The sequence below is a fragment of the Malus domestica genome, chromosome 06, assembly GCF_042453785.1.
Source record: "Malus domestica chromosome 06, GDT2T_hap1".
Classification (NCBI taxonomy): domain Eukaryota; kingdom Viridiplantae; phylum Streptophyta; class Magnoliopsida; order Rosales; family Rosaceae; genus Malus; species Malus domestica.
The window spans coordinates 25928945-25942803 of NC_091666.1; the positions used below are offsets into that span (position 1 = coordinate 25928945).

The 13859-nt window shown below is 40.4% G+C and overlaps 3 protein-coding genes and 1 non-coding gene across 5 annotated transcripts; all 4 read right to left on the bottom strand.

Moving 5' to 3' along the window:
- Positions 1-80: 80 nt before the first annotated feature.
- LOC103438664 (pentatricopeptide repeat-containing protein At5g61800) lies at positions 81-1991 on the bottom strand. The gene has a single exon (XM_008377205.4). It carries the CDS (start codon positions 1876-1878, stop codon positions 286-288), a length of 1593 nt encoding a protein of 530 aa, XP_008375427.1. The 5' UTR covers positions 1879-1991; the 3' UTR covers positions 81-285.
- TRNAS-AGA (transfer RNA serine (anticodon AGA)) lies at positions 1982-2063 on the bottom strand. Its single transcript has one exon. It is a non-coding gene; the product is annotated as a tRNA-Ser (tRNA).
- A 5573-nt stretch (positions 2064-7636) lies between these two features.
- Positions 7637-10465, bottom strand: LOC103438662 (calcium-dependent mitochondrial ATP-magnesium/phosphate carrier protein 2). Of its 2 annotated transcripts, none has more exons than XM_008377201.4 (4): positions 9540-10465; positions 8411-9199; positions 8197-8287; positions 7637-8048 (listed from the first exon to the last, which is right to left on the bottom strand). In XM_008377201.4, the coding sequence occupies exons 1-4, from the start codon at positions 10003-10005 to the stop codon at positions 7859-7861; spliced, it is 1536 nt and encodes a 511-aa protein (XP_008375423.1). In that variant the 5' UTR covers positions 10006-10465; the 3' UTR covers positions 7637-7858. The 2 variants fall into 2 exon arrangements, with proteins under 2 accessions (XP_008375423.1, XP_008375425.1); XM_008377203.4 differs by having other exon boundaries at positions 8411-9213; positions 9540-10423.
- A 602-nt stretch (positions 10466-11067) lies between these two features.
- On the bottom strand, positions 11068-13859 carry LOC103438663 (uncharacterized). The gene is made up of 5 exons (XM_008377204.4): positions 13637-13859; positions 12475-13322; positions 12184-12336; positions 11516-11794; positions 11068-11430 (listed from the first exon to the last, which is right to left on the bottom strand). The coding sequence occupies exons 2-4, from the start codon at positions 13315-13317 to the stop codon at positions 11558-11560; spliced, it is 1233 nt and encodes a 410-aa protein (XP_008375426.1). The 5' UTR covers positions 13318-13322; positions 13637-13859; the 3' UTR covers positions 11068-11430; positions 11516-11557.

Genomic DNA, 13859 nt, shown 5'->3' on the forward strand with positions numbered 1-13859 from the left:
ATTGTCATTGACTTGAGATAGCTACAATGTCATTCATGTTGTATGAAAGTTAATATTTTACGTCAACCAAGCATTGTCAATAGTGCATCTTTAACCATCACTTATTGTCATTAGTTTGAGATATCCTACGATAACATTTTGTTGCATAAAAGTTAATATCTAAGTCAATTAGGCAACTGCCAACGGCGATCCATAACCAACCACACAATGTCATTAGCTGGATACACCCAAAATTTCAACTTCTTTTTAAGATTTGTGAAAATAAGGAATAAAAATTTGTTTTGGTTAACAGGCTTCGAACTGATGTTTCTGAAGACCATTCAAAACCAGATATATAGCCTCTGTCTTAGGATGCAAGCAATCCCCAGCAATGAACTCATGAGTGACTCCCTCCAATCGAATCAAACTACAACCGCTGATCTTCTTCACCCTCTTAGCATCTTTGATAGACTTTCTAACATTTACAACATCGTCCCATTTCCCTGCCGTCGCATAAACATTCGCCATGATCGAATACACTCCACCATCTTCAGGGTCCAACTCCATCACCTGCTCCGCTGCTTTCTTCGCCATTTCAACATCGCCGTGGATTCTGCAGCCTCCAAGCAATCCACCCCATACGAACACATCGCCCCCCATCGGCATCTTCGCAATCATCTCCATGGCTTCCTTGATAAGACCTGCCCTCCCAAGCAGATCAGCCATGCACCCGTAATGCTTGAGCTCTTGAGGGACCCCGTAGACTGCTTCCATTTTGTTGAAGAGCTTTCGAGCTTCGCTTACAAAACCCGCATGGCTGCACCCTACTAAAACTCCTAAGAAGCTCACCCCATCTGGTTTAAGTCCAGCCTCCGTCATTCTGGAGAAGAAAGCGAGTGTCAGCTTGCCGTGGCCGTGCATTGCAAGCCCGACAAGCATGGCATTCCATGTGAACACATTCTTATCTGCATTCGATTCGAATATCTCCATGGCGGTCTCAATGCACCCACATTTTGCATAAAAGTCCACTAATGCTGTTAGGAAGTAGGAACTCAGTCGAATCCTGTTTCGTTTTATGTAATCGTGGATCATTTTCCCTCGTTCCAAATTACCCAGCTGCGCACAAGCAGAAAGAGCAGAAACCAAAGAGACATCATCAGGCCTAATTCGTATACGAAGCATCTGATCAAACAATTCAAGCACTTCCTCGCACCGATCCATCTGAGCACACCCCGCCAAAACAGTACCCCACGAGACGGAGTCTCGGACAGGCATTTCTTCAAACAGTTGGCGTGCTCTCGAAATCTCACCGGCCTTAACAAAGGCATCGAGCAAGGCATTGTAGGAGACAACATCCCTGTGGGAACTTTCGTCGAACACCTTGCACGCGTGGCTCAAATTATGGCAGATTGAGTAAACATGGATGAGGGTATTGGAAACGAACAAATGAGAGGCGAACCCGAACTTGAGGGATTGCGAGTGAAGGGCTTGGGAGACGGAGAATGCACAAAACCCGAGATGGGCACAGGCCTTGAGGGCGAAAGGGAAGGTGTGGAAGTCAGGAGGGAGAGAGAGGTGGCGCATGCGGGCGAAGAAGCGGAGAGCGGAGAGAGGGGAGGAGAGGGCGGTGTGGGCTCTGATGATGTTGTTGAAGGAGAAGGTCGATGGGTTTTGGATGCGGTTGAAGAGAGCGACGGCATATCTGAGCGAAGCGGTTGCAGAGGGGGCGGAGGAGGGCGGGAGGAGATAGATGAAGGCGTGGAGGAGGGTGGGGATGATCAAACCGGGTGGAGTGAGAGAGGGGTTGGTGATGGTGTGGGCATGGAGCTGGAGGAGCTGTTTTGGGGTTTTGCAGTGTTTGATTGCGGCGACGATGGTGGTGGCATTGGCGGCGTTCATTCACTTCGATTCACTCTGGCTCTCATTCTGTTTTTGAAGGTCGGAGAATCGAAGAACAAAACAAAGAAGGAGACGGCGGTAAAATATTTATTTAATTAAAAAACGTGGACGGCAGGATTCGAACCTGCGCGGGCAGAGCCCACATGATTTCTAGTCATGCCCGATAACCACTCCGGCACGTCCACCTCTTTTGTTCAACGAAATCGAAAACAAATATATAAATTATTATTTATAAGACTACAAAAAACAGCCGAGGCCATTTGAAAACGTACAATCTCGGGCCTTGGAGTTGGTCTAGTCCAACCTTAGCTCAAAATGAATCAATAGACAATGAAAAAGAATGGTTAGTTAGTACGTGATTGATTTGAGATACTGTTAGAGTGACATTCTCGTTACATAAAAAACTTTCTCATATCATAGTACATAATTGATTTGAAATATCATTACAATGATATTTTCGTTGTATGAAAGTATTTCTTGTATCATAGTGATCACACTAATAAATTAAATATAAGTAAACTAATGGATACATGGGCTCAAGCTCCAAGTGACTTAAAATTGAAGGTAATTGGTGGGTTCCAATAGGCATATGCAAAATGATGAACAACATGAGCTCAAGCATCATCTTCCCAATTTCTATTTTTTTATGATGAATTTATTAGGGATTTTTATTACTTAAATAAAAGGTCTACACAATTACACTTTGGAATTAAGAATAAGTCAAATGTCCTCAATTATTGCACATAGCACAAAAGCAGTGTGTAAAGTAAGATTAAAGTCTTAATTGTTCGCTTGTGATTGTGTTTTTTACGATTTGGCGACGGGTATTTGTCGTTTGGATTTTTAAATCTCATATATCCACTAGTGCATAGGTAGAGTATGAATTTAAAATTAATAAATAGGGTAAATGACAAAAAACTACCTTAACTATTGGTGTCACGATACTTTCATACCTCATCTTTTAAAACTCATCTTATGAATTATCTTTTAAAACTCATCTTATGAATTTGGTCCAATGTTATACCTTCTGTTACTTGGCCGTGAATTTTTCAGTTAAATGTTGACGTGGCTTGATTCGGGATCCACTTTCTATTAAAAAGTTAATAAAAATGATTAAAAACTAAAAAAAAAAAATTTAATATTTTTTAAATATTAAAATAATACAGAAAAGTTAAAAAAAAAAAAAAACCCTTAGCTCGTCCCTTCCCCCTCTCTCTCTTCTCCCCCTACATGCTTAATGCTTAATCTTCAACAAAAATAAAATAAAATTTGAAAGCCCATCAACCCCCCCCCCCCCCCAAAGATTCCAAGATCCCATCACCCCACCAACCCCCAAAACCCCAATCCCTCCCACACCTGCAACCCAAATCCACCACCCCCAACCTGCAGAAGAAGAAGAAGAAGAAGAGAGAGAAGGTAAAAAAAAAAAAAGGAAACCCAGTTCGTCTGTCGCCCCCCCCCCAACCCAACCTGCATAAGAAGAAAAAGAAGAGCAGAGGGAGAGAAAAAAAAAAGGAAACAAGTTCATCTCTCCCCCCCCCCCCAAGCCAACCTGCAACCCATAAAGAAGAAGAAGAAAAAAGGAAAAAAAGAAAAGGAAATTCAGTTCATCCATCCCTTCCCCCTAACACCCCCCCCCCCGGCTCAGATCCCGTCACACCCCCCAAAAATATCATCACCGCACCAACCCTCTCCCCCCCCCCCGCCCAGATCCCGTCACACCCCCCAAAAATATCATCACCGCACCAACCCTCCCCCCCTCGCAAGATCTCATCACCCCCCACCCCCGCTCCTAAAACCCGGATCCCTCCCACACTTGCAACCCAAATCCACCACCCCCAACCTGCAGAAGAAGAAGGAAGAAGAAGGAAGAAGAAGGAAGAAGAAGGAAGAAGAAGGAAGAAGAAGGAAGAATAAGAAGAAGAAGAAGAAGATGAAGAAGAAGAAGAAGAAGAAGAGAGAGGGAAAAAAAAGAAGAAGAAGGAAACCCAGTTCGTCCATCTCCCCCCCCCCCCAACCTAACCTACAGAAGAAGAAGAAGAAGAAGAAGAAGAAGAGAGAGAGAGAAAAAAAAAAGGAAAAAAAGACGAAACCTAGTTCGTCCCTCCCCCCCCCCCACAAGCCAACCTGCAACCCAGAAAGAAGAAGAAAGGAAAAAAAAAACCCAGTTCATCCGTCCCAACCCCCTCCCCCACCCACCCAACCAGCAGAAGAAAAAGAAGAAGAAGAAGAGAGAGAGAAAAGAAAAAGAAAAAAAAGATTTTTTTTTTTACTTTTCTTTATTATTTGAATATTTAAAAAATATTAAAATTTTTATTTTAGTTTTTAATAATTTTTTAATAGAAAGTGGGCTCCGAATCAAGTCATGTCAGCACTTAACTGAAAAATTCACGGCCAAGTAACGGAAGGTATAACAATGGACCAAATTCTAAAGATGAGGTATGATATTGTCAATTTTGAAATATGAGGTATGATAGTGTCGTAAGACCAATAATTAAGGTAGTTTTTTGTAATTTACCCTAATAAATAATATTTTACAAATGCAAAAACATATTTCGTCATTGGTACGTAATAAAAAATGCAATACCTTCAACATGGTACGTTCAATATACCAAATCAGTGTTATGAACATAGTAATTGGCCAAGGAGGTGCAATCAAGCAAAAAATCATGAAACTTGTATATCATATAACATGACAAGCACCATACCCAATGTAACATTTGTGAAATTCTCCTATTTGATTTCAACTCGTAATTGACATTTTATAGTCGTTTCTTTATGAGCACGGTTCAAGGATTCCATGGTAAGTTCCAAAATATTTTTTTTCGATTATTCTACAATCGTATGAATTGTACATCTTGCATAGTATTTTATTCAATACGTAATACGTGGCACATTATGATTCGTTTGATACAACTTTTCTCGAATTGTGTGACATCAAAATGACGAGCACCTTGGCAGTGATTCCGTAACCGCTTCTGAAATACTTTTTTGATTTTTCTCCTATTTGATATTCATATTTTTAACTTGTATTATATTTTATTCAAAATGTACCCCATTAATTAATGTGCAATTTACGACCCGGTTCCACCAATGACCTCAGCTTTGTTGTGAGCCGTCCAGATCAAATTCAACATGTCATTTGGTGAATAAAACTCAATTTTTATTACGAGCGATAATCCATACAAAAGATTCTCTCACTAGTGTTGAAAGACTAATGTTGTGATTGATGGATATCAGAGGAAGAATGATAATATTCTAAGCAAAAGATGAGCACACTTACCCGATTAGAGAATAATGCTTAGGGGGACCATTACAGATGTGATTCTTTCTGTTGATGATCTGTTTCCTTTGTCTTCTTTGCTTTCCTCTTTTTCTCCTTTTAACTTGTAAAATTCTGGATGCCACCGCCGAAGCCACCTGCCTTGTTCAGAGCTTCATACAATACAAATTATATATACACTTGGACAGGACCTACAGATAACATCACACACACACACACACTCTCTCTCTCTCTCTATCTGTGGCAAAAACGCACACGAAAATGTGGAGGAAGAAGAGGAAGAAGATGGTGAAGAATGTGAGTAGAAGAACTTCTTCTACATGCTTGATCAGTCCCACCCTCTTCCTCCCTTGATGGGATGTGAAGGGACGGACAAAAGGCAAGTCAAAGAGGCAAAGGGGAGGCAAAGCCTTTCTTCCGGGTTCGTTTTCGGCTAGCGATTTTAACACTCTTTTTGTAGCCTCTTGCACTCCGCCCGTCAATAAAGAGAAAACAATAATGTATTAAGTTTGGAGTGCAAATGGCTAAAAAATGAGCGTCATAATTGCAACCCTTATTTATTTTACCCTTTTTTTTTTTTTAACATGTCAACTCTTTATGTAATAGTAGAGTAAACAAGCATGCCATGTAATTTTGAAAGTGTTTTTCAAAATGTTTGGCAGTTTCTTCACTTCAGTTGTGGTCTTTGTTACTTCCATGGCTCAAATTTATATAGCTTTTATTGCAGTTCAATATATCAATTTGGAAAGAATTACTGCACTTTAAGCTTGTCCTAAGGATTAAATAAAACTCCTGTTTGCATTTTGTTCTTTATCTTTGATCTGCTCATCTGGGATGCCATGTAGGCGGGTCAGTGTTCCAATGTTCAATCACGCAAACGAAGCCATGTAAGATTGTTAAAATATTAAGTAATAAATGTGACATGACAACTCATGAATGACTTGGGATACCACCTGGTGTCATCTCGGGTGTTGAGGAGCTTTTCGCATTCGTATGAGTTGCTTCTGCACAGAATCTTACAAGTTACAACCACCAGCATCTAATTATTGAAGAAAGTTGAGGTTCTATCATAAAACCAATTGACAATATAAAAAGTAGCCCCAACATCTTATTAGCCCATGCAAGGTCCCTCCTCCTGTCAATGTGAGACTCATTCTCAACACACTTCCTCACGTGTGGCAAATTTTCAACCCTAATACGTAGACAACACAACAGGATGAAGTGAAGCGTGTGTGACCATTTGCCTTCACACGTGGAGCTACCTAATCTGATACCATGAAGAAAGTATAAAACCAATTGGCTATATGAGGAGTAGCCCAACTTCTTATAAGCTAATGGTTCATCCTCCCATCAATGTGAGACTCATTCTCAACAATTTTATGCTGCTACTACTGGGAGCTAGCAATGCCAGTTTGCACTCATAGACGTGCTTGAGTTTGTACGACTCCTGGGCGCAAAAAAACGGCCAGTTGGAACTGGAAATGCAAGCAACCGAATATCGATCACGGGCGATAGAGGCATTAGAGTTCACAGATCACAAACTCAAATTGTAGCATAACAGCAAGAAACACCTTGCACTTGACATGTTACATCATGCAATGTCGATCACCAAACGAATAGATATTAATGTTTACATGCTAAAATGCAACTACCTAAAGAACATACAAGGCCAAAGCAAGCAGCCAAGAATTTTAGTTACAAACTAGAGCATATCCAGCACAGGTTAGCAACAAGAGAACAGGATGAAGTTACGAAATGACGGGACAATACTCATTCTAACGCACGATGTGTTAAACATCGTATGTTACGCCATCTAGTTATGATATTACATCCATGATCAAGCACATTACAACTTTACGGTGCAACAGTTAAACAGCTAACCGAAAGAACAGACATCTAAGATGTTGAGATCACAAAATATGAATTTTACAATTTACCTAAACATGATGTTTCAAAAATATGTTTTCAAGGCAACAATCCCAAGTGGTCGCTATTCCAAACTGAAGCAGATATTACACGCAACAAAATGACCGCAAGCAAGCACAGCAATAGAATGGTCTTCGCACACAGCACGTATAGGCACAAATTAAAAGGACATGTAGTAGAAGATTAAAACAACAGCATGCTTATCCTATAGATGCATCATGCAGAGGTACGTACAGAGGCAACTAGATATTATGGCTGAAATATCTACAGGTCAGATATGAAACTCATGTAATTTTCACCACATGGATTAGTAGAGAAAATATCATCTAGTTCCGCCAAAATCTTGCTGTATATCGCACAAAAAATCTTGATGGCTGTAGGCAATAATTTAACAGATGGGGAAAATAGAAACTTAAAAACTTCCCGTGTTCATTAATGAGATAGTCTAACAAGCAAACGTTTCCAAAGAAAGAGAAAGATACAGTCTTAATAAACACAGAAAAAAGGAAGAAGATAATACCTATCACCTTTGCCATCAAATTCCAAATGTGCCTGTAACCTTGTTTCTCAATTGAAAGTTATGATAAATCCGGGAAAACAAATTTTCTGACTACAAAATTGAAAATCCTGTGCCCCATATCCTGAAGTGGGGATACCATCTGTCTTATAACAATCATATCCTCTACTTAACTAGTAATCTCATTTCCTTTTTCTTCATCATCAACACCGTTACAATTTCTAACTACAAAGATCAATGTAGTTACCAACTCGCTACAGATCTAGTTTCTTTTTCATGGCTTCATATACCATATATGTAATGCTTGCAGCTGGAACAACTTTGAGAAGATTTGGAAACAATCCCTTGTAGAAACCTCTATAGCCTTCGTGTTGAATGGTTCTCCAGAATACATCAGACATTCCCTTATATGCAGTAGCTGTATTAGAACGTTGAGCTTGCAATCTGGAAAGCAATAAATATATTAAACCCAACAGAAAATTCACCGGAATAGCAAAAGTTTAGAAGTGAAAAATTCAAGTAGCTTGGATGTGCACTCTTCAATAAAAATAAACAACCACAGTAGTGGAAGACTTCAGCCATGAAATGGTACCTTGTTCGGATAACCTGCAATGGATAAACACATGTTGCTCCTAGAGCTCCAGATATTGTCCCACATCCCAGCTGGATAAGAGGACCAGGTTCTGGAAAAATGTGAAGATTTTAAAAGGCAATTCACTAAATGGTAGAAAGAGCGTTATCGAGATGAAAAGGATAAGGAAAGGAGAATTAAAAACCAAAAAAAAAAAAAAACCAGAGAACTGTACCGCTATTATCGTGAAGAAAATATGTCTTTGACATATCTTTTAAGGTCTCATAGGCTGCAAGGTCGATGCCAGCGTAGGGGACAATGCCAAGAAGTGACGGAAACAGACCTTTATAGAAGGCCCGAGGTCCCTCATGAATCCATATTTCTTTAGTTAATGTCCTCAACTGAGGACTCTTTCCAGCTTCTGAAGTGCAAGTCTGTAACCGAGTTTTCACAAGATCCAAGGGATAGATAGAAGTTTGTGCCACTGCACCTGCCATACCACCAGCCAAAAGTCTACCAGCAGTACCAATATCAGACTCGTCTGCCCCCATATTATCTCCAATGACCTTCTTTAACATTTCATAAGTATAGAACTTGATGGCACTTTCAGGTGCTACCTTCACAACATTTATTCCGTTACCTCGGAAAAACCCCAGAATACCGTCATCCTTCAATATCTTCTTGATAGCTGGTACTACAGAAGCACGAGATGTCTGAACTTGCAAAACCACTTTCAAGCGATCAAGAGGAGCAGTGGCAGTCCGAGAAGCGGCTCCAGCTACAGCCCCTGCAATAAAGTATCTGCTTCTATGAACATGCCTACCAATTCCTTCTGGAATAACAGCCTGCTCTCCAATATCCACAAGAAACACCCTTTCCCAGTGATGATATATATTCTCAATTGTTGCTTCATGCGGATAAAGTAGTAGAAAATCTCTCCATTCTTCAAAAGTTATAATTCCATTGTTATCCTTATCAACATGCTCCACAAAACGCGCAAGTTCCTCATCATCCATTTCAATCCCTACAAATTAAAAACTGCCAGGGCTTATAAGATGGAAAATAAAAAATCTTCCCAATTAAAGTCTACGGAAAAGGAAACCCTCTCGCTTTCGTTTTCTCCTGAACAGTTTTGGGAAATAATACTACAGTCATAGCTCTACATTCCCATCAAGCTCAACGTAGAACATGATGGTAAAAATGCTCCCTAGTGGAAATTATATTACAATCAGAGAAATACTATAAACGATGCCTCAAAGCAAGAAACCAATCCTCCTCAATCTACAGGCGAAACTATGAACTAGCATGTAAAAGTTAACGAATTTTCCCAATTTCGAAACAAAAGAAAGTATAGTTGGGCATACCAGCCTTGACAAGGGCATCCCAAAGCTCCTCCGGCAGAATGCAGCCGTTGTGTTCAACATCAATGGCCTGAAAAATGCGGTAGAGCTCGAGCTCCTTGTCATCCATGTACCGCCGGAACTCAAGATAATCGACCCTTCCATCCCTGTTAGCATCACAGACCTTCAGAAGATCATTGGCGTACTTGTATTCAGGCGGAATCTGAAGGGCCGACAATCCGGCCTCGATCTGAGAATAATCCAAATACCCAAGATCCTCAGCATCGAAGAAATTGAAAAGGCTTCGAATTCGGACGTCCCTGTCCTCCTTGGTCTCGCGCAAGGCTAGAAGAACGTGATCCATCGAAATGGGTCCGCTTTTCTTGACCGGATTGCAACATCCTTCGGCTTTGGCGGTGGCAGTGGACTTGTTCGCATCCACGTTGGCGAAGCCGACATGCTCTGCCGCGGCCGGCTTTGCCCCTGACATAAGAACCCAATTCTTCTTTCCCCTTCTTCTTCAATGTTCTTCGAGCTTCTTCAATGGCGGATCAAATCGATCACAACCCACAATAAAGGTATGAGATTTGCGGATTTTGGGCAAATGGGTTGGTGGGTTTTGGGTTGTTCGATCATAAATTCTTCAGCCATCACCATTCAGCAAAGATAGAAACATAATAGAGGAAATGAGGGTTGGGAGAGATGGGACCTCATCCTCTTCTTCAATGTGAGAGATTGGGTGGATTGAAGATTGGATTTTTGGATTGAATTTAACGGTAATTAAGGAACGGTAACACAGAATATAACAGCCGTGGGTATATATACATATATAATATCTGCCGTATATAAATACGAGAAGGATCGCTCTGGAATGGAAGTGGATATTCTTCCTCGTGTTTGGTCGCCCTTCACTCCTTCACTTGCCTTTTTCGTTTTTATAATTTTTCGTCAAATGTTGAGTGGTGCAAACTTGGGTTGGATCAGTTCGAAATTAATCCGATCTTTTACCTTGATCGACTGGATTAAGTTACATAAAACTCATCCAAATCAGACCAACCTCAACTCGATTTTTATTAGGATTGGGTTAGGAACCATTGTTCGGTTTGACTCATATCGAGTTCTAACCCGAACTAAATTTACTAATATATTGTCTCATTTGCTTGTCGAACCAATTTTGGAGCAAGTAAGAAACAACGTACATATTTTGAATTTTGACTAGTATGTTTTAATTGATTCAAACTTTAGAACAATATATTTTTTTGTTTGAAGTCGTGGATCAATAATGATTTAAATGTTTATGAACTGAAATTTAATCTTGTATTTGAGATTGAGACCCGAATTTTAGTTCTTGTTGGATTAAGTTATTTTTTTCAGTGAAATAGTATTTGTAAACCAAGTTGCAGTGTATATTGGGTAAACCCGAATTCAGGGGTCGGGTTGAGTTCATATTTCTTCTAACACGATGAAAGCCGAGTTCAACCCGCCCGATAGTCATATACGCTTAAGATTAGATTAAAATAAGAATCGAGTGCTGCTAGACTAAAAAGTCATATACGCCATACATTATTCTTATTCCTTGCCAAAATAGGAAGTCTTAGTTTGATGCCATGCTTCCAAACCCAAACCCATTTACTTGACAAGGTCATCGATCTTACCACAATACACAAATAAAGGGTGGGAAAGCTCTATGTATTGAACAGACTGAATTGAGCTTCAAAGTTAACCACGTTTAACAAACACTTGAAGATGAAGTTCAAATTATTGCTATACCAACGGGTACATTGGCTTTGTTATGCCTACATATCACAGTGCCGGGTGAGACGTAGAACCAAGACGCTTTACATAACCTGAACGTAACAGTTCATAACGCCATTGATGAAGGACGTGATCAGCTTTAGCTTATACAACTTGAAATCTGCAAGAACAAAACCATGTCAGTACATTAACGAATTTGATTTTAGGCGATAAAGAATCCAGACGCCTTATTTAGATTCGCAAACCTTAATGTTCAACGGTACATCGCTCAAAGTGCAGCGTCGAAGCTAAGCAGAGGAATTTGGAAGGTAGTCAGCAACCAAAATGTAGAAGAGACCCATAACTCCGGTGTGCGTCTGAGTGCTGCTGTAATTAGAAACTAGAGTCAGAGTCTCGCCATCGTTTATTCTGATTGAGCCCGGTCGAGGATAACAACTGGACATTCCTACAATATAACCAGCCTCATCTCCAGCTTCCTTCCCTTTTCCATAAATAGGTATTGACGAACACAGAACCCGTCCGTCCTAAAATAATCACAAACAAGCACATTACTTAAACATACTTTCAATACATGTGTGAGCTCAACAAGAAAGAGAGACAAGGAAGAGTGCAATTTAGCCTGACATACGACGGAAACTCTTGACTTTATAAAAAGGGTGCAGGAAGAGATCATAATGCAGTGATTAAAGCTAAATCCTATATACAGTATGAAGGTCACATACTTGCAAATGCAAGGTGGGGGAAGATGCAGATTGTTGCAGTCTGGTTGCAAATATATTAAAGGGTAATGTATGCAAGCCGGTATATACTGCTTACAGGAATTCTCAAAGGTTTTTGAGTTCTACCATATGCCGAAAGAAATTATTTTAAGGTTCGAAGAAACCAAATTGCTAAGAGTGGAAGAAAAGATCACCTCTCCATATAGAGTTGAACCAATCCCCCCCGTGTGCTGATGAGCTACACCATAGACGACATAACCACCAGTCGTCATAGTAGCCAATGACGATTGGCTGTCAAAGCACCCATCACTGGTTGCACTGCAAGACTCTTCGACATTATATTCAACCTGCACAAAAGAAATATATAGCCTCAATCATAAAAAGAAACTGAGTTCATAAAAACTGCAAACGGCAGAATATTGATGCATTATCGTCATTCGAGCGAATACTATTACAACATATACGATGAGGTGAAACTCACTAACCCGGCACTCATGTTCAATAGCATGTCCGGTTGAATGATTCATTTGATCAGTGACATCAAAGATAAAAATCTTGACAGGCACGATCGAATCAGACCAATCAACCCACTTCACAGTATATCTTAAGTAGAGGTTTCTCTTGACACCATTAAAGCCTTGTTTTACTCTGCACTGAACACCATCATAACAACAAAACAAACCTCCTACGTACCCTGGCCTCAAAGGCTGGCCCCTAGAATCCGTTGACACATTATAAAGATCACACCTGCACTCGATGCATCCCAACCCATTCTCCGCTCCCCGTGTGTCAATGGCGTGCACATTGAGCATCCATCTCTCCTCATAGCCAGCAGGAATCACTGCTGGATTCCCAACTTCAATTCCAAAAGGATCCGGAACATGTGTATCTGTCTTCCGTGTTTCGGACCCAAGTCCAAAGTACTGTCCGAGAGTCCTCTGGCACACTCCACTGTTTCTCACAAGAATAAAATCCGACCTTTGAAGCTCCTCAACACGAGTCCCCTCCGGCTCCACAGAACCTACGCGGCCATAATACCCCTCGACAACCCAATGATGGAGATAAGTTTCGTGAAGGGGATTCGGATTCCCTTCCTCGTCAATTACTTCAGCAGTGAAGCTCTTGATTGCAATATGACCTTTCGGGAAGTCGATATCGTAGTAATACTTGTCTGCAACCGATCCAGGTCCCAACACAAACTTAGGGGAGACAAAAACACTAGTTCTTGTCTTAGTTTTGACAATCCTAAGAGCATGTGAGCATGGTGTGCTTAATGTCAATACTACCATAGCCAACAAAACCACCCAACCCTCAAAACAGCTTGCCATTTTTTCTGCCAAAACAACCGAAATACTCACACACAAACTCAAAACTCAAATTCCACGCTCCAAATCATAACGAAAGCAATGTTATTAGCGATCCAAAAACAAATTTTCAAATTTAAAATTATAGACTATACAAATTTTCACACTCCAATCAAAACACTGTACAAAAAGTTGGAGACTTTAATTTTTCTTTAATTTTTCTCTATTGAATTCGCGCATTCGTGAACAGATTATGGAATTTCCATGCGAATTTTTCATAGGGGTTAATCTACAAATCAACAAACGTATACGAAACATAAAGAGGAAAGGCTGAAGAGAGTACCAGAAGGAAAGACGAGTCTGAGATAACAAGTTGGAGACTTTCGATCCGTCTGATTCAAATCAGACGTTACTTTTATATTGTGGATAATGAGTGTATGGGCGAGCGTGCGGCCGGCCGTTCAAACTCTACAGATTTTAGAGAGAGAGAACTTGAGAGGGTGCTGAAAACGCGAGTGTGTTGACTCACCGTGTTACCTGTCGTCTCCTGCAGGACATATTACGGA